The sequence below is a fragment of the Lepisma saccharinum genome, chromosome 3 (assembly GCF_977018435.1).
Source record: "Lepisma saccharinum chromosome 3, izLepSacc3.1, whole genome shotgun sequence".
In the NCBI taxonomy this organism is placed as follows: domain Eukaryota; kingdom Metazoa; phylum Arthropoda; class Insecta; order Zygentoma; family Lepismatidae; genus Lepisma; species Lepisma saccharinum.
In genome coordinates, this window is record NC_139231.1 from 73,538,921 (window position 1) to 73,560,922 (window position 22,002).

The window sequence follows — 22,002 nt, forward strand, 5'->3', positions numbered from 1 at the left end:
TATCTTCGTATCATGGAATGGTAATAAAGACTACGGAACTTCCAAAGCAACATTAGCCAGACACACCCATGAGGAGTTCCAGCAGAGTGTGTGGTGCTAACATTCTCGATGCAAATTTGCCACAATTCTCCTAACAATAATTCTGACGTATCTTGAAGACAGTCTGGCAGCACTGGGCAGGGTTTTTCTTTTTATTTGTATTATGGGACTTTTCTTCCACTTTTGGCAAATCGCGAGATAAGGATAAACGGTGATTACATGAAACTGATCAAGAGACACTTACCCAAGCCGGGACTCGTATCCGGAATCTTCGGTGGCCAGATTGTGAACCGATCACCAAAAACGCTTGGCCACAGAGGCGGTAGCAGCGGAATTAATGATTGGGTTAATTTTTTTTGTAATAGCATGGGTAAGGAGTACATAGTGTATAATAAGAATTAAGTGTTTTCAAATGAGGAACGTGAAAAAATGTTAAAACTGTAGAAATTAATATTACACAAATACCTTAACTTTTTATTCAGTATAATAGCAATACAAGGAGCGAATTTACAAGACCGGAACCCTCGTGAGTATAAGAAGTAGGATAGAAATTACGGAAGGGTCCGGTATTGTAAATTCTTACTTTAAAAAAAAACCCCAATCCCACCCCTCACTCCCTGACATAAATGTTCTCAATGAAGGAAGCCCCGGAGGGCAAAAATGCCCGATTACGACCCCGCATGAAATTGCCCCAAAAGACAGAAAATTATAAAATCGCTCAATTAGCCTTTTTTTTAAGGATGAAAATGCCCTTTTTCATGTCCTTAGCAACCAGTTTCCACGGCGTTGATTGCTTCTTCTTCACTGTCTAGCTACAATGTTTCTCACAGATCAATAATATACAGACAGATGAATCAACTCCTGGTTCGAAAAGGGACTTCAAACAAGAGTGACATCTACATAAGGAGATTCAGTCCAGATACAATTAGATATTGGTATACTCGATGCGAAAATATCTACATTGTGCTTGTTTTAACTAAATGTTTAGAGATATAACAAACAATTCTTTAGAGCTTTCCATTTTTGTTGAATGACGTTGCTAGGAAACTCAAAGGAAATTTACTTTCACCCCGAAACTACGGTAATTGATTTGTACTAGAGTTTTCGTATTTCAAAATATGAGCTTCAGAATTTATTACAGAGCAAGGTAGGAACTTGCGAGGAATGAAGAAAAAAAATAATTTGTGAATTAAGTTAACAATAACAACAGAAGTAAATGTTGCTCTTCCAATTTAGTGTCGCTATTGAATTCGTATAAAACATTATCTATTTTGAAACGGAAATTACTTACCCAATTTATCATTAAGAAAAAACAATAATATTTTGAATATTTGTACAATAATAGAACCCGTACACACATAACGTTAGGTTCTAAACTTTTCGATTAAGCGAACATACTTACTAATTTCCCTTCCTCCAATAATACACTCAGATATTTTCAAAGGCATTACGAGCATTGAGGAACGTCAAAAAAGGCCACGTCGAAAGTGCTCGAGTCCAGATTGTTTATGCTGGTTCTATTTTCAGAATTGCACTTACGATATTGTTGTATATTATTTTAATATGATTTATATGTGCCATTCAACGTGGTCAGAGCATGTTTCCAGAAACATATAAAATCAACAAAAGCGATGACTTTACGCATAAAATTATTAAATTCAGCGTTTGCTAAGTACGGACACAATAACTGGAATTATTTTGTAATAGCTAACTAATTGAATTAACTGTTGAATTGCGTACTTATTGTGCTACTATGTTGTATTGTATAGTTACGAATGAATTGCCTTATTCGACTACAAAAACACGCTGAAATTTCTACAGCGCACTCCCTATACTGAAAAACGAGCTTCTATCGTATGTGATATTTACCACTGCCTGGATTGTCTTCCAAAAGGGAATATACACTGTAGGGGTTTTAGGGTGTTTTAATGATTCCACCACAGTATACAGTTAAGATACATGTTCCTAGCACTCGCAGCCGGGTGCGAACCAAAGGGCATTCAGATCTAATGGAAAGGTGTTACTTGCTTCGTTTACATCTGCGAAATTGGGAGTATACACGCATCAGCCGTAATAGTAATATCTTATTCAATATGTAATTCTAGCAATTCTCTAGAATTTGGTTTTAGAGAGAGCATGTAGGATTCATTGACCATGTTATTTGAAAATTTGGCACTGCTGAAGTTTGTGATTAAATCCTAAGAGATTACAGTGGGAGTTTGGATAGGAGGTTAACTATCACCTACAAATACTGATTAGATATCATTTGCGACTTCAAATCTGATAAAAAAAAGTAAAGTGGTCCCCTGTGCGTATAGGGGGTGTGGGGGTAACGCCCCACACTTTCTTGATCCGGTCGTGAGTGAGGATGATGTGATCAGCATCATGCCCCTGACCGCCTTTACCCCCCAGGGTTTACCCCAGGTACCCATGTTATTCGACGCTGGGTGGGTGCCGGGGCCGCTTCCAACGTTAGAAAAGTTCCCGGATTTGAACCGGCCCGGAATCGAACCCGGGACCTTTAGCATGGTAGTCAGGCGCGTTACCGACTGAGCCACCGCGTTGATTCACCTTTATAATATCGGTTCTTCTCGTCGTCCCATGTTGCACGAATGCATTTAGATGCAAATTAGCATTTACAGCTCAATTCCTTCGTTCATGATAATACAAAGCATTGCCGTATCACATATTCATAGTACTGTAACGTACACCTAATTCTTAATTACGAGGCGCATGTAAAAAAAAAGGGCTGATATTTTTTTTACGGGAGGTTGGCAACACTGATGAAGTTTAGCATACGCAGGAGCATGCCCTAGTATTCTGTGCTTGCAACAGAGATAGAATCGTCAGAGTGTGGTTGCATACGTGCCAGTAGCAGTAAGGTGAAATGGCTGCCGTAATACAAAATCCCGCCAAATGTGATCTGTCATACAATTTCTGAACGCCAAAGGACAGAATGCAGCTGACATCCATCGGGAATTGTGTGCCATTTATGGACCGACAGTGATGAGTGAAGGGAAGGTCAGGCAATGCTGCAGTGTGTTTCGGGAAGGGCGTTCAAATGTCCATGCCGATGAGCGTAGCGGAAGGCCTATGTTCAAACGGACGATCTGGTGGAACGCGTTAACGATATCTGAACTCGCCAAAGAGTTTCCAAAAGTGTCTGCGAAAACAGTGTATCGAATTGTGACTGACAACCTGGGGTATCACCACTGTGTGCGAGGTGGGTACCGAAAATGCTGACAGACGCTTACAAAGAGCAAAGGAGGACAGCTGAACGTGATTTTTTGGCCCGCTTGGGGGAGGATGGGGATGGCCTCTTTTCGCACATAGTGACGGGGGATGAAACGTGGATATCGTACGCCACTGGGAAGTCGAAGCAGCAGTCAATGCAATGGCGGCACTGGTTCTCGTAAAGCGAAGAAATTCAAACACCATCAGTTCACAAAATCATGGCTACCGTGTTTTGGGACCAAAAGGGTGTGATTTTTGTTGAACCAGGACGAACAATTAAAGCAGAGGTGTATTGCGAAACACTGAATAATCTGCGACGTGCCATCCAAAATCGGCGGAGAAGAATGCTACTAGTGTTGTCCACAGTACGAGACGGGACAGGCTTTTAAAAATTCGAGACGAGATTGACCATGTGTCATGAGACAAACGAATATTTTCGAGACGAGACAGGCCAAAGTCTCGTCTCGTGGGCAACACTAAATGCTACGCTCTGGAATTTTTCTGATCCACGACAACGCCCGCCCACACACAGCTCCTCGTACTGTTGAGACAATTCAAAGATTTCGATGGGAACAATTCAATCATCCCCCTTACAGCCCCGACCTTGCCCCCAGCGATTTCTTTCTTTTTCTTCACCTGAAAAAGTGGTTTGCATCGAAGCATTTCAACGACAGTGACGTGCTCAAGACATCAGTTCTGGACTGGCTGCACTCCCAGGCGGCAGATTTTTACGCAGAGGGTATACGGAAGCTTGTGCCACGCTATCAGAAATGTCTGGAGGTTACTGGTGACTACGTCGAAAAATAGCCAAGGTTACTTGTTTATCAATCACCTTAAATTTCTTCTATCTTTTCTTGTTCTTTTTTTTAAAAAAAAAAAAATATATCGGCCCTTTTTTGAACACGCGCCATTATTAGTTTATTACATTTTCCTTGAATTGCATAACAATGTTTTCCCTCCTAAGAATGAAATTTAATTGAAACAGATTAAGAACTACCGTACATAAAAAGGGAATCAATGCACGTGATTTCAGTGTCGGGTACGAAAACGTATTCTACAATGTTTAAATCACCACTGCCTGGATTGTCTTCCAAAAGGGAATATACAGGGTATCTATAAATTAACTCCTGGGTTTTGAAGCTAAATATTTTATTAAAAACTGAAACTCAGGAAAAAGTAAATGCATATTTTTGAAGGTAATGTTATCAAGTTTTGTTTACAATTTAGTAAATTCCAATATGTGCTCCGTTTGTAGCACGACACACATCCAAACGATAATAAGACTTCTTGCCACGTCCAGGCCAGCATGTCTGGGGTGATGGTTGCCACAGATGCGATAATTCCTTGCCTTAGATGGTTGACATCTTGAATTTTCTCCGCATAAACCATGTTCTTCACATGTCCCCATAGGAAAAAGTCTAAGGGAGTAAGGTCCGGACTTCTTTGAGGCCATGGAATAGGCCCTTTCATTCCAATCCACACTTCCAGTTTCTTTAAACTTAAGCCATTGACGAATGGTTTTGTCCGAAGGCTAAACACCACCATACTCGCGTCGAAAGTTCCACTGTACAGTAATAACAGATCCAGTTTCTACAAGCCATATCACACGCTCCGCCTTCTGTTGTGGCGTCGCCATTGCACTGAACTGCACTTACTGTGTTCGGCTCGGCTCGGCTCGGCTCGGCCACTTCAAGGTCAACGCTGTACAGCGTTGCGAACCTTTGTTGGAATAAACTCCAAATTGCGTGAACAAAACTGGATGAGCTACTGATTTCAAAGTAATTAACTAACCTGAGTTATCTAATACCGCTTGCGCACTATGATTGTTTAAAACCCAGGAGTTCTTTTATAGATACCTTGTACATTTTATGGGTCATGATACAGTAGCACAAACTGGTTTTCTCAAAAGATATATACGGTTAGTTCCAAAACAGATTTGAAAAATTTCTTGACGAAATTCAAGATTGGCAACACTAGCAGTCTAGAATTCTGTTTAAAAAAAACGTTTGCAACTTGACCCCATGTACAAACCATACAACAGCATGAAAAATCATAAATCAATTTTACCCAGAGATTTTACTTTCTGCAAGCAACCAGTGGCCCCTTCAAAAACACGGCCACTTTGAAGTTATTAAGTTTCTACGACGATTATTACAAGACAAAATCGATTCGGGAACAAGAACAAAACGGACCTCTTCAAAATCGAATCGACACAAAACAAGGCAGAACTTACTGCCAGATTGTCGGTCTCGTTCGGCACCTTGGTATGATAGTAGTAGGAAGAAAAAATAACGAACGATAAAATAAGTGCACCAATTTTGCTTTACTGTAATCTACCTGATTATTTATATATGTCATATTTTGTATATAGTAATTACGTTAACACGTTAGTGGCAATTGTGAGCCCTCTACTGCATGGTTGCACATATTCAGAACAAAACCCAGTATTTCCGATAGGCCTAAGCGTTGAAACAAGGTGTCAAAGAGAAAAACTGCTTGCCTTAATTACCTCTATAAGCATGTGCTGTTCATACTATTTCGAGACTCCAGCCGAGAATGAGACGGATGTTTATAAATCGGGACGAGACAGAACGACACAGGCAATTAGAATTCGAGAACAGAGAGACTGCAATCTCGTTTTCATACCATCCCTTGCGATGTTTCAAAATCTGCAAGAAAGTGTCGCGTTGAACCTCTTTCAGAGGAGGAAATTGTGCCAGAAACTGAAAATAGAACCGGTCTCAGAGTCTGAAAGACGTGATCTTGCCCTCCGTGGCCGGACACGGAGCGCATTAGATACAGGGTGAGGAAATGTAACATGCCAGCACACTCGTGGCAGCAAATAACTGTGGAATTTTAACAGATCCCAGCAGTGTCTGCATACTACTTGCCTTCTGTTGTTGACCTTGGAGATCTTACCAGGTGTTGAATCTGCAACGCAGGTCCGTTTGCGAAATTACACGCCGAAGAGTAAAATAACACGCAGGCTTTCCTCTTTCTTCCACGATTACTTGAATGGGACGAAAACGTCACGATTATGTAACGATGACGTCATGTAGCGGTAATTTTTTTTCCAGCTTAAGACGAAGAATTGAGGTTTTCATTAATCATGGCAGTCATGCGTTTCGTTTCACCATTTACATTCGGCATTGCGTCCAATCGTTTATGTTATGCATCCTAAAGGGAGACAATAAAATATATCAAAGCTGAATATGGATCGTGACAATGTTCTCAAATGCTATTCGCACAACAGGGACACGCGTGCCAAGGAGAAATAAAATTCACAATGACACCAAACTATAATCGTCTTTAGAAAGTTACTTTTTAAAACTGAGCAAGGAAGTATTTTGAGGGGTTCCAGGGGATCGAACTCCCCAACAGATTTGGCAAGAACTAAACCAGAAAACTTGCCTGGTGTTTGTTGTATAATCTGAAGTTTTGTTTATTTCTCAACTATTCATGAAGATGGGATTCGATTGGAATGAATCGGCGAATTGTACTGTACTGTACTGAGAGTGAACGACTATTAATGTAAAAGAATAATAAAGAACGTTTTTTCATTAGTTGAAAAAAGGGAAACAACCTTTTATCTTATAAATCCTCCATTTTCTTATTTTTACACTATCTTGCTTCATAGAATATTTTTTGTAATGCAACTAGAAATAAGTTACATAACGGGTGCGTGATGTGATCCTACGTCACTTTTTTTCATTTAATAATAATCATAAATACTAGTAAAATATGAATGTCCATTATTAATAATTTTATTATAATTATGCGATATTAACGTACAAACAAGACCTTCCCCCAAGTATATTACTAGATACGTGCCTATAACAATATTTACAATTATGTTGATCAATAAGTAACACGGTTACAGTAACTCTGATATGGTTACAGTTACTCTAAAAAGTAACCGCCAGTTCTTGTACAGTAACTCGATTCTTGAAAACCTACAACTCGTAGAACGTGTTTACATGCATGTGAACTGAAAGAGGGATATTAATATTCTTTAAAATGTCTCTGCATAAAGCGGCTCTGGCGCTCAGCCAGCCTCTAACCAATGAGTACCTGGAAGCAGGTTTAGAAGGGAGGGGAATTGGGACAGTCGAAGCGTGGTGCTGATAACATCACCTTCAGTATAGACAAGAACGAGATTATGAGGGCTTCATGGCACGTTACTTATTTGCCACTTTTGGCTAAACGTGGCGATGAGGACGAATGATAATAGATTAAACTGATGAAGAGAGCTGAAGCAGACCTGGACTCTGACAGAACTTTTGGTGGAGAGAGCATGAGCAAAATAGGCGACTCAAGTAACTCATCCTCCTTTTGACAATACATCATTCGCATCAGCACAAACTTTTCTTACCTATTCATGCAACATAATACATGGTTGCATACAGTTGTAAATATATTTTTGTTAATTATAGAAATATAAACAAAGTGAACTAGAAATGATATTACTATCGTGAATAGTAAAAAAGGTGATGCATCGCGCCCACCCAGTGTCGAATAACATGGGTACCTGGGGGAAACCCTGGGGGGTAAAGGCGGTCAGGGGCGTGATGCTGATCACATCACCCCCACTCACGACCGGATCAAGAAAGTGTGGGACGTTACCCCCACACCCCCTATACGCCTTCATGGCGTGGTGCTATGCACAGGGGAACACTTTTCTTCATCCCAAATATTTCAAAACGCAGATCCAGTGAGCACAGAATTGAGAGAATGGCTAGGTTAATACACAAAAGAAAATGTACGTAAATGACATCACCCCTGGGTCATTCCACGTCAATTCATCCAGACCATGTCACCCACCATCCCCGATTTTGATGAAATTCGGTATACTTATAGAACTTTTGATGCTGATTACAAAAATGACAACTTTTTTTTAAATTGGTCAAGGGGTTCAGAAGTTACGTGCTTTTTAAGATCTCCGTGTACCCCACATGCGGCTCCACTTTGAATGACACGCATTAAGATATAAACGATCGTCTCTTCCCTCGGGTTTGCCGTAGAAACTTCAAGTTTGTTTTCTTTTGTTCAGAATAGTATAAGCTTTCATTTAAATAACGTTTCAGATTAATGCATTAATAAACATGTATTTTTATATATAGTTTTATGTATTTTTTTAGAAAAATAAATGACTAAATTCAAGAGCTAATTTCATGCAATGCCCCCCCTTCAATTTCCCCCCAATTTTATATGTAGGTAGCTCAGAGTGTGTACTAATGCCTGATGAAAAAATTGAGATGGGCGGTTCAGAGACAGGGTGATAAAAAAATCATTTGCATAAAATGACATTAAAAGTAAATCTTATTAAAAATGCTTATGTATTTAGCACAAAGCCTGTAGTACAATATGTTTCAAGCTACAATATTCAAAATTTATGTTCACTATGTGTGAATGTAAGCATAGGCGTAACCTGGCAGGGGCAAAGGGAAGCTCTTGCCTCTCCCAAATTTATCGATTAATTTAAAATTTGGAAGTAATAATTACAGTGGAACCCCGATTTAAGTTCCTCGATTTTACATTTTTCTTCATTTTGCATTCAATGTTGGAGGTCTGTTTAGAAATTTTCAAAGATTTTACATTTTCCCGCGTATTACGTTTTTTCAGCTAGGTCTCCTGAATAACTAAAATCGAGGTTCCACTGTATCCAAGTTAGTTTCAACAGTCTTCATTTTTTTTAAAAAATTTATATATTATATAATTATATAATCATTATTAACATTCCCAAGTTTAGCAAATTTATCTTCGAGAACATTATTTTTGTGCATTTTATCTCAATATGGAAATTCTATTTTGGCTACCTTTCATGGGGATACGTAATATGAAGTTAGAATTAATACTACACATTTGTGCTGATTGAAGTTTCTTAAAATGGAGCTTTTTCGCCACATACCACAGAAAATATCCTTGTGACGGGATGGTTGGAACAGTAAAAATACTAGTATGGACTTCTATAGTATAAAGCAACAAGTACGGCAATTATGTACCAATTCCGTACAAATAGTATTCAAGGCATAAATTTCTTAGTAATCATCTAGGGTGAAATGACAACAATCCACAGTACAATGTGTCAGCGATTGCAAAGTACTACAACAGTACCAGGAAGTATTCACTATTTTGAACTTACAGGTTCCGTAATTTACTTTTTACAAGTAACTAAGTTACAGACAATCATTAAAAAAGTTACTCAGTTATTGTTACTGGTACTTTGAAAGTAACTGAGTTTCTTTTACCGTTACTGTAACAGTATCGTACTGTCAATGATCATTGATTTGTTTAAACGTTACACAAAATCAATGATCATGAAGACTTCCGTGTTATACTTATGTTTGTAGTACGTAATATGTATTCATATATTTACATTATTACTGCTAATAAATGATGGAAAACACAGTCAGCTTTGCTTGAACGATTATAATTTTTAAAAAAATCATTTGTATGCTGACCACAGTATTTTGAATATGGTGTCATCGATTGATTCCCCTTCCACCTATTTCTCTCTCCTCCATTCCAAGTTCAACAAGATCCAAAGATCCACTCCCTCGACAATGACTTTTTTCTAGCTAGACAACCACATTCCAAACGAACGCAGCAGTCTACCAAAAACAATGGAGTTTTCACATACAATTAGAAATGAATTACAGTAAAGCGTGGATGTTCTAAATTTAGCATGCATCAAAGTATAGCTTCCTTGCCAGCAATTCCAAGAAAACCTTTCACGTAGCATCCGGAGAAGGTGCATATTTTATTTTTATAGTCTGAAACAGAATTGTCCAATTTAGCTATTTCCCTACTGCAAAAAGTAACTCTGTTACCGTTGTTAACGTTACAGGTACTTACTTGTAAAAGTAGCTAGTTACAGTTAGAATTCCTAAATAAAAAGTAACTGTACTTGTAACTTTGTAACTATTTACTTCGAAACACTAGTTGTTTAACAGTCAGAGCAAAAATAGTAAGTGCTGATGTAATATGTTTTGTGTAACTGTATGGTTTGACTTTTGTGAAGAAGTGGCTTTCCGAATTCCAACTGTAAACAGTTATGTAGTAGCATGTGTGTGCGCGACTCAAACTTGTTTGTAGGATTGCTTGAAAAGTCCACGTGAAAATGGAGATGCAGCTATTAAATTCTTGCATCCACTTGGTCCATCAACTTCCCACTACTGGCCAAAACGTATGCTGTGTCCAGTGGACATTAACAACACAAATGGATGGACATATGTACTTAGTGATAAGTCAAATACTTTAGTGTGTTTGAAATGGTCAAAATATGCATCTAAAATATGAACGGCACAATTTATAGTACATGAAATTTTGGCAATGTATAGAGTACAATTTTTAAGTACTATCTTAATTAATGGGTGTCACTTGGAGACTATCTTCGGGTTGAGATAATCACAAATTTTTCCATCGCATAAAAATAGTGTCCAGGATTATTTGATAAATACATTTGAAAAATCACAATTATTACTCTTTATTCTTTTGTTCCTCAAGTGTCAGGAGGATCACAAAATATATTTAACTTGTCAATTTTAATTAATATATAAATTTGGGAGGGGCAAGTGCTTCCCTTTGCCCCCGCCAGGTTACGCATACGCTTACATTCACACATAATGAACATAAATTTTGAATGTTTTACCTTGAAACATATTGTACTACAGGCTTTGTGCTAAATACATAAGCATTTTTAATAAGATTTACTTTTAATGTCATTTTATGCAAATGATTTTTTTATCACCCTGTCTCTGAACCGCCCATCTCAATTTTTTCATCAGGCATTAGTACACACTCTGAGCTACCTACATATAAAATTGGGGGGAAATTGAAGGGGGGCATTGCATGAAATTAGCTCTTGAATTTAGTCATTTATTTTTCTAAAAAAAATACATAAAACTATATATAAAAATACATGTTTATTAATGCATTAATCTGAAACGTTATTTAAATGAAAGCTTATACTATTCTGAACAAAAGAAAACAAACTTGAAGTTTCTACGGCAAACCCGAGGGAAGAGACGATCGTTTATATCTTAATGCGTGTCATTCAAAGTGGAGCCGCATGTGGGGTACACGGAGATCTTAAAAAACACGTAACTCCTGAACCCCTTGACCAATTTAAAAAAAAGTTGTCATTTTTGTAATCAGCATCAAAAGTTCTATAAGTATACCGAATTTCATCAAAATCGGGGATGGTGGGTGACATTTTCACAAAATTCTGGATGATTTGACATGGAATGACCCCCCTGTTACTTACGAAAGGTGGACATTATCAATCAAGAAAGTAAATCACTTCCGACTTAAGCGAAAGATAAACTACCCAACGCACCACAACAGGGCGTATTGCTTAATTCTTTCAGCACATCTGTACAGTCACGTGCACTTCTGGATTGTAACAATCCCATTGACTTTCGATTATTATGTTACAACCCAGAAGTGGCCGTGACTACGATTCCTAAAATATTTTCACATGTTCCCAGTCCTAAAATATTTTCACATGTTCCCTTGCAATAAAAAAGTTTAAAGAATTATCCTATTTATAATATAGAATCAAGTCTAAACCTAGCAAACTGCACTTAAAGAGTTGTATGAAATGCGTGGAGTCGAACGAAAATGTTCAACAAAAATGTATCGTGACATCTGCGTCCGAGCATTCCACATATCTCATACTCGCTATTTCACGGTCTTTTGCAGATTCAGGAGACTGTAACCGCCAAGCAGGAATACAACTGAAGCAGTACCGGTAACTTTTATTTCAAGTATGTCAACCGAACTGTGACTGTTAAGTAGCTGATATGTGCATACATATGGGGAATTACCTGTGATCTACCGTGAACATCTGTCCGCAGTTTCAACAAAACTTCTCTTCCATCACAAATTTAACTTAATGTTCTGGACAAATTTTCTCACTTTGTATTGTAAGTTTGTGTATTCTTGTTATTTTACTTCTTTCTTGTTTTACTTTTGCCTAATCGCGACGATGAGGATGGATGATGATTAGATGGAATTTATGAAGGGGCACTCAAAAACATTCATGCCCAGGACGAGACTCGAACCCGGGAACTTGGTGGTAAGATAGAAAGTTGGCTAATTAACGCGCTCTAATCATCAACCTGGCAGATATACAAAGTAGCTACATACATAAAAAAAAGTATTCTCAGAGACTAATAAGAAGGTGTTTTGTGTGGAGTGGGGCGTTGTATGGCGCATAAACCTTTACCTACGAAGAAGTAAGAAAAAAGAACAGAAAATTTAGAAATGTGGCCTTAGCGAAAAAAATGGAGTGTGTGAAATGAGCAAAGAAAGAGTTGGTGAAAGAAGAGCAATGCTGGAACTGATCAAGAAAGGAAAGGAAATTGCTGGGGCACTGACTAAGAAGGAACCACCTACTAAAAAAGACACTGGAAGGATGGTTAACGGGGAGAGGATCCGGGGAATAGATATTAAATTAAGTGGATCCTTTGCTGACATAAGCGTAGGGCACAAGATCGGAAAGCGTGGAGGTTGCAGTGAAGAATCTGCCCATTAAGGCAGAAAGCGATCAATAAATTAATATAAGTCACATCAAGTGTCAATAACCTCTTGAATATAAGAAAATCTGATCAACTATATTTCCACGAAACTAATAGTCCCGAGTTTACCGCTGGAAGGGGCTTACTGAAAAACGAGCCGACATTCCAGAATTGACACCCTATCCTCAGAAACAACCCTACATCATGCAGACTATTACCTGCTGTTTTTGCCTTGTCTACCCAAAAGAAACAAATTATAGGAATTTTGTTTTAAATGATCACAACGGCAATTTTCTCCTGAGCGTACACACAACACGAATTAAACATGGAATTGTTTCTCTCATACAAAATAAAATACAATGCTATCATCTAATCACTGTATATACCTAGGTAGTGTGTATGTGAGTGACAGATTTGCTGGCAGACGGAAGTTCATTTTTCTTTATCGAATAATTGCTATTTGTTATTTTCCATAGTTTCTGCCTTTCACAGTTAGTCTAGTCTAGACGATGGACCAATGAAATGATATAACAGAACGCAAACTTATTCAGCATTAGAGCCCAGAATTTGGATAACTGATCATTATACCACAGTAGCCAACACGTTTTGTGAGATCAGGTGTAAAAATCTCGTGTCCGCAGTTAGCATGGAAGAAACAACCAGGATAACCATTTCCGAGAAGAATTTAGGTAGGTCAACACAGCATATAAAAAAAAAAGTTTGCAAAGGTTTTTTCAGCGTACGTACATAAGCAACAGCACAACCATGCATTCACAATTAAGTCTAATGGAAGTCAAGGAGTACTAAAATCCGTGATCAAAAGTAACTTTCTTGCATTTTCCTTTAATCACCCGCACGGCGTGGTTGCGCAGATACATGAAAAATTACTTCCTAACACGCTAAGCATCCTGGTGATGCTTTCAACATCACACTGCTATTGAAAAAGAAAAAGCGTATAGGCATAGAAGAAATATGCAAAAGTACAGCTTATTAACAGATTGGGTTATATACATATGACATTGACACTTGAAAATACCAGACTCCAAAATGGGCGTTGTTGTAGGGTGGGGTCACACCACTGACAAAATCGAACAGCAGAAATAATACTCAAATGCCGATTTTTATTATAAACTACTACTAATCAAACTATTATTTTATTGGCAATTTATTGTCATTATATGTTTGAGAAGACTTCTGCTCTATCCTGCTCTAATGAGTGACTATCCGTCCCATTTTTTAAATTAATAAATATCTTTGAGGTTTTTTTGGGGGGGGGTTAATCATGGAATTTACTTTGCGTGGCCTCTTGTGGAAAACAAAAGATTTTTGGAATTTTGTAAACTCATTTGAAACACGTGAAAAACTAATCTGGTTCCTGCATTTTACACACAATTTTTTTTTCTGTCTTATCCCCTTTTTAAATTTCGTTATTTTGTTTGAATACTGATTAACTGAACTTAGTTTCTACTATCTCTTACAAAAATAATGCATTTTTTCTAATTCTAAACGAACAATGCAAATTTCCAGGTGGGTCGACTAACCTGCGCGGGTGTTATGTAAAATGCCATGAACTATAAGTGTGAACTATGAACCACTTTAGTGTTATTTAAAATCACTCAACCTTAATGACTCATATGAACAATCATTGTGTTTCCTGAGCGTTCGTCCAAATAACAACGGCCGAACAAACTGTCAAAGGCTACTTTGCTGCTCCCACACAATTTGACCTACATTAAGCAGATAAAAATATATGCGACCAGACGAATACAAAACCAGTTTTCCTTTTGTCGCTATCATTCGCTGTCACTATGCACTGGGTGTCAAAAAACTGCTTATCTCAGAAATTTATGGATTCAAAACGGTATGTATTATCTCCTGTTACAACAGTAGCTACTACTGATAGTTATGCGCAACCTTATATGCAATGTGTGTAAGGTTGCCAGGCGTCCTGCTTTAGCAGCATGCCAATTTGTTCTGTACACTGATAAAGTTATCGTAAAATTTACAAATTTCTACCGTTAAAATTTTACATCTACCTGTTAATTTACAAAAATGGGACGCAACCAATTTTTTGGGTATAAATTTGAATATTTTCGTGCACAAAGAAAGATTTTGATTATAAATCGCATTGGAGCGTACGTAAATACATATTTAAAAACCGAATCATTAAAATTTAATTCATTATACTATGTAATTGTCGTTAATACTTTAAAAACCACAATGGCCATAATCTTTTACAGTAGTTGAATGGCAGCAGAAACTGACTGTCTTGGCCCATTATGGTAACGAAATTACATAAGCATCATGATGATTTCGTCTTATCCCGAACCGATCTAAAAAGAGTAAAGTCCTGAACGTCGCCAGGAAATTTTGTGGGGGAAGGGTTGTGTGTCATATCATAGATTTAAAATCGACTGACCATAAAGCGTCTTGTATGTACCCATAGGTGCTGGCATTAATTTATTATGTTTGAATTTAATCTGTTCTTGCGTCTTAGTACGTGAATTATGTCAAGTATGTTTTCAATTAAGGCTAAACAAAACAGTGGGAATAAAATTTGTTATTACTTGTATAGTGTATAAAAGCTGGTTTTTACATTCGTGTCCAGTGTGTGTCCTGTATTGGCAAAAGGAGAACCCTAATTTAATTTTCCTGTGGTATTTGAAAATTTTCAGTGATTTCTTGTAAACTTTTCTCTGTAATTCATGTATTAGGAAGATCTAACACAAGTGATAATTTAATTCGAATATAGTTTCTAAAAATTTTATGTAAAACAAGAAAATTACTCATACAATATATGTTGCAAAAGGCAATAATTGGGGAAATATAAAGTGTGAAGAAATTAATGAGGCACTGTGGACTTCTCAATAATATTTTTGGTATGATTTTACAATACCGGACCCTTCTCCAATTTCGTTCATATTTCGCATACTGACTAATTTAGGGCTCCTAATCACGAATGTGAAGTTAAAATTTGGCGCTCTCGTGTGGAACTTTGAAAATACGCTAGCCCCACGAACCATTGGCGTGTGGTTAGGTTAGGCTAGGTTAAGTTAGGAAACAGTTAAATTTTAGGGTCGTAGTAATATCAGGAATATATATATTTCGTTCTTTAAGTATTCGAAACGGAAAATCTAGCGATAAATAATGAGCAATTGTGCATTGTCGGTTGCGATGACTCACCCTCTTATTTTGCAAGTTTGACACGTGAGCGCCAAATTTTAACTTCAGATTCGTGATTAGGAGCCCTAATTTAGTGAGTATGCGAAATATGAACGAAATTGGAGAAGGGTCCGGTATTGTAAAATCGTTCCATATTTTTACACTTAGTGTTAATAACAATAATAATTTCTCAAAATAGAGTGATTATTATACACACACGTCTTTTCTAGCCAAGTATGTCATCCTCACTCAGAGAAAAAGTTTAATTAGCACACTGTGTGTATGTGTGTGTACTAATTCTTGAGCTTCCATAAAAATTCCCACACTTGAACAATATTTTAATCACCAATTTACATTTCTTTATTCATTACGTATGAGTAGGTATCCATTATACAATTTCAAGTGCATATACTGCTGAAAATGATTCCAAAGAATGACTACAGGACTAGAATCACCCGGAATACCCGTACTTCTAAAGGATATTTAGAAACAGGATCGGGTGGGAGGTTAATATTCAGATGGGGAAATTCCCTCCGATGCCCAAAGTACCACCTGGTTGAGTAATACGTAAAAATGAAAAGTGAAACTAAGGTGATGGACAATTATGTGAATCTTTTGGTAAATTGTATTAACATACACTTAAGAGTACCAACAAAATTGCCAATGTGATGGACTAACTAAACTAACTCTCTAGCCTACTTAAACCCGAAGGTTTATGGATGCAGCAAAACAAGCCTAAAAACCTAAAATTCCTATAATTTGGATATATATATATATATTTCTTTGGCAGAAAAGCCATATAATAATAAATATCAAGAGGCAATACGCGATTAACGTTCATTTTTCAGAATATAGTATAATGCAAGTGTGGAAATTTCAGCGTGCTTTTCAGGAAATTCCTAACACCGGCAATATTCTCCTGATTATATAGCGCCTATCCGGAAGTAGGCCTCGAGTTTCTGCACGTGATCGGAACTACTAAAATAAATCGAGATTCGAAGCGGCGACCTACTGACCACCAAGTTGTCGGGAAACTTCCGTAATCATGTGTAGCAATGCATCTATCCGCATTGTACTAAATATATTTCTTGGCATAGACTAGGCTATCCTCAGTTTATTTTAACACAAAGATTTATTTTTACGGGCTGTCACCCAACCACAAACAATGTTTATAAATCCAATGATAATGACAAACTCTAACCTAGAAACTAAATGTTAAAACGGACACTCCATTTATTTGACATTATGCACAAACAAAAAGAGAGGGCCTCCCCGATGGCGTAGTGGTAACGTCGTCACCTTGTAATCAAGATGCCTCTGATTCGATACAGTGGTTAGGATCCCAGTTTAGACTATAAGTTTAGTTCCGATTAGTCTTTCTGTCCATTAAGTGAACTTGTAACTCTAAAACAAGAGAAATAGACACTTTGCAAAGCTATGACTAGGAAGACTGACACATTAAAATGACACATCGGAAACGTGAAAATTGTGTAAATATTTCCAAAATGAAAATGTTTTTCACTATAACATCTGTTTCGCATAGACAGCATTCCTTTCCTTGAAACACGGGCCACAGAATAAGAAAGAATGAATGAAAACAGTGCTAAACAATTTGCCTATCATCATCTTTGCCTTGGCTCTGCACACCCTGCTTCTAAGATAACACTAAGCAAATTGCTCTCACCATTTCAATCCTTTTTATTGTGTATACAGCGTACGATTTAATTAATCTAATTGTGTGAACACTGAACCAGACGTTGTTACCCTCTGCTTATTGGAGTCTTTGCTTCAATTCATGACCCTCACACTGCAGAAAACAGTGAATTAACACGCTGGTGGACACTCCACTGCGTGTGACACCTTGCTTGCAGTGATGTTGGGAGACCAACAAAAGCACACGTTTCACAACAGGCTGCGATAATTATGCAGTACATGTCATAAAAAACCACTAGGGACGTTTCGACGCATTAAAAAAAATATTAGAATATTCATTGTTCGAATTACCTTGACCGCTTCCGTCGTATCCGCTTGGTCTTCCGTTGTGGCGTCGACATCCTCGTCGCCTTTAGACGGTTCTACAGGGTTCGGTAATTTATCGTTCGTTTCCCCATTCTCGGCTTCTTCCGTTCGTTTACCATTGGGAGCCAGCGGATTCTGGGGTGCACTCTGTGGCTTCGGGGTGGTGGCGGTTGTGGAATTCTGCACAAGTTCGGGCACTTTCGACTTCCGAGCCTGCTCCGCGGATTTTGAGCTCGCGTTTTTACCCGAATCGGACACCTTGGAGCCGTGCGTTATTGCATTTCGAGCAGCCTCCAGTGTCCAACTTTTCTTCCTGCGAAACATGTTCCCGAACGCCATATTTTTCAGCACCGGCTTCGCACCGCACTCACTATCAAACTCGGAGAAGAAGGGCCACTTGACATCTCGAACGCAGTCAGCACTACCACTGCACAAGAAACGCACCTGGACACTCACACGGCACCAGTCATGCCTCCGTACGTTGATAAATTATTTAACACACGACGAAGCCGGCAAAGAAACGTTCAGCAACTCCTACCAGCGTCACACTACCTGAGCACTGCCGCCTCGTTCCGAAGGAGAGAACACTTGTAACTTCAACAGTGTACCTTGAGAGGGCGTTGTCATCGCGAAGGCCGGGGAAATAAACAGAGCCACGTTTGGCACCTATTCAACCACAATGGAGCAGGGGCATCTGCTTTGCAGGTCTCTCCGTATGTGACGGCGAATACCACACTGCGTGCAGTGTTACCAACACCAATGGTTGGGAGCGTAGCTGCCAATCATACCAAATCCAGCTGACGCATCCAACATCATCAAAAATAAGTATTTGGATGTAGGGTCCGTTACAAGTAACAGTTTTTTGTAACTGTAACACCATTTAGTGGCGTATTTAAGCGTTCGTTTCGGGGGGTGAGGATTTTCTTGTGTAAATTTGTATCCGCCTCCAGAGTATACACTCCCACGATTGTACACGCAACCGCAAAAGTAACTGTTTTCATTTAGTGTGTTTTCCACAGAATTGAAATAAAAATGCCAATTAGCGGACAATATCTGCTTTTTACCCTTCTTTAAAGAAAAAAGAAAAAAATACTGATGGACAAATTGCTTGCCGTTAGCTGTACCTCAGAACAATCATATGGGCAATGCGACCATGGCTCCCCACGGATTTAGGTAGCGACTACGACGTTCCTGGAATTTCAATCACTGCATTCAATCGGACAGACATCGCTGTGTGTTTATTTAAAAGATCTTTGAATATGAGGTAAGTTGAGTTGTTCAGCACAGTGTTCAATATGAATGAACGAATTTAATGAAATGACCCAAAAACACAAACAGGAGACAACGTTCACGTCATTCAGCGTTAAAAAAAAAGAGCGAAATCCCCAGAGCAAACTACCAAAAATGATATAAATAGTTCAATCACATAAAACAACATAGAACGTACGTAGAATGAAAACGATCAAAAATAGCGAACAGTGTGTCTATTCTAGTGTTATCTTAGATGCCGATTGTACGATTAACTTCAAAGATACGTGTTCTCAAATTTTCCATCAACAAATTCATCTACTTTTGTTTCGGTGATGTGAGGTTCTGTAATTGAAAGAAAACAGCCAACAAGTCAGAGGATACCATATCTAACACCACATCTTCTCGGGGCATGGTATGTAAAATTAAAAACCAGTGATGAACACTTTGCGTCAACATATCTCAACTTAGGCCAACAAGTCCTCAAGAAATTTGAAAAATAAACTGCCCCTTCCCTCTCTCGCTTGCACTGAAAATAAACTGCCCCTTCCCCCTCTCGCTTGCACTGTCTTCTCTTGGAGAAGTATCGTGTTTTTTTGTTTTCTTTTCTGGATGATTTGCATCTCTTTTCTACCTCACTAGGTTTGTCGTGATAAAATAAATGAAGCAAACAATGAATCATCCATAGCTTAAGAATTCAAACCTGAGTACCCTGTCTTCTTATATTGATACGACAGTTAGCTACTCAGCCAAGAGTACTTACTATGAAGTCGTGGCAGCATCTAATAATAATAATAATAATAATAATAATAAATCTGACGACGTTACAATGGTCGCAAGTTTTGAGAAAGGAGACAAATTCGTTTGACTCGTATTCTGTCAACAATAATTCGAAGCATTTCCCCCCCCCTTCTTTTTTGTTTGTTCGCGAGACGAAATAATATTATGTACTGACTAGATAATTTTTAATCAGTTGGTGCAAGATGATAATGAGTGCGTGTAATATTACTTATTGGGTTTTACAGATGGCGTCGTGGTAACGATGTTACATTGTAATCAAGAAGTCTCAAGTTCGATCCCAAGTGGAAGCAAGGGTTTAGACCACACGGAAAGCTGGCTCGCTGGCCGAACGCGTTAAGTTTGAATGAATTGTTTTTTTCTTTATAAGTCCACTTTGTGCACAGATATGCTAATCTGGACTGGATCTACAGTTTAAAGTGGAATCCGAACTACTATGCAATGGGCCTCTACCGGGTATCGAACCCGAGAACCCTTGATTACAAGGCGACGACGTTATCACTACGCCATTGGGGATGCCCTAGCGCGTTAAGTGGCCGACTTTGGATTTCGTCACCGAAGAACCCAGGTCCGAGTCCTAGCCTCGGAATGGTGTTATTTGTGAGTGTCCCTTCATCAATTTCATGTAATCATCACTCATCCTTTTGTGGCCATTAGCCAAAAGTGGTAGAAATGAGATGTAAAATAACAAAAGTACAAATGCAGTGGTACGATTCTCAAATACTAGGTCCAGTGTCAAGCGTAAAGTAGACTTCAAACAAACATTGATGTTTAAGACATCACTTAACTAGTTCTTCCCAAAAACGTTTCTCGTTTTGAAGTAAGAATGGTATCGACACGAGACGAGCTTTGGCCACAGAGCTGTAACCTGCCAAACTCTCGTCTCTGTGTTGGAAATGTCTGTCTCAAGACCTCGATCTCGTATAGTTAGTCTCGAAATGACAGATAGTAACATGAAAGAAATATCGATTACACATTAAATAAGAAATATATATATATGAACACAAAAAATAATATTCAATGGGTGAAGGATGGTCCCATTGCCGCGGCTTTCTTGAAAGTAGCACACTTCTTTTCATGTACGCCGATTGGTCTTCACGATGCTGGGCTAGCACCGAAATTTTGGGGCTCCTACCGAGGATCGACCCCGGGAACAATCGTTCCAAAGACAAGAATGTTAACAATTCTCAACAGATCTAATATTTCAAAATTTTTAAAAACAGCGTGTTTCTCACCAAGAGATATTTGGTGGGGAGGGGACTTAACCCTCTTTGTCGGTTAACTGTGTTATGCGTTTTGGAGCTTTTAATATTCAAAACTAGGTTATGTTGCCAGTTTTTAAGAACGTTTCGAGGACTGACACGAAGTAACAGGAGCAACACATACCTTATATGTATAAGACTAAGGCCTGAACAGACACTGCTTAAATGCAACGTCATCGTTAGTAGGCTATGGATCACAAAACGATATGAGCATTACAATTGTAAATGTAAGTTTTTACACTTTCTCCCCACGCCTTATACAAACTACGTTCAAACTAAGTTAATTTTTCGTTCATTTCCTTTATCAACGAAGAAACAGGAAAAGTGAATGGCTCAAGTAAAACCACTCATGCGGAGACAAAATCATTTCCAAGACTAAAATCCCCGTACTAGGGTTCAAACCTATTGTATATAAGTCTACCTTTCCTAGCTTCTTTAAGGACTACACAAAATTAACAAAAATCTGAATTTATTTTGAGTATTCTTCGCTTATAATGAACACTTATGGCTCCAGTTAATGGGTTCACTATATCCGGAGTCACTAAAACCGAAATACCTTCCTTCAACCCGAATTGAGGTTCGTAGTGACACTTCACACTTCGACATCTTCATGTTTGTAGGACAGACAGACCGGCACGTGTCTCATCACCTCCATGAGTCGCAACCCCTCTCTCTCGCCCCCTATCCTTTTTCATTTCTGTAACCTAGAATATTTGTTT

The 22,002-nt window shown here is 38.3% G+C and overlaps 1 protein-coding gene across 7 annotated transcripts in view; it reads right to left on the bottom strand.

The window, feature by feature from the left end:
* The window catches only part of wrd (Protein phosphatase regulatory B subunit well-rounded), a 223,993-nt gene that overhangs the window by 134,605 nt on the left and 67,386 nt on the right, over positions 1 to 22,002 (bottom strand). For 2 of the 7 annotated variants that reach the window (XM_083118786.1, XM_083118784.1), the window contains exon 1: positions 17,961 to 18,638. The exons of 2 other annotated variants lie outside the window; for them this stretch is intronic. In XM_083118786.1, the coding sequence (XP_082974912.1) occupies positions 17,961 to 18,314 (354 nt within the window). In that variant the 5' untranslated portion in view covers positions 18,315 to 18,638. Of the gene's footprint in view, positions 1 to 17,960; positions 18,641 to 22,002 lie in introns of those variants that run through there. 3 more of the 7 variants (XM_083118785.1, XM_083118783.1, XM_083118790.1) reach the window with 2 other exon arrangements.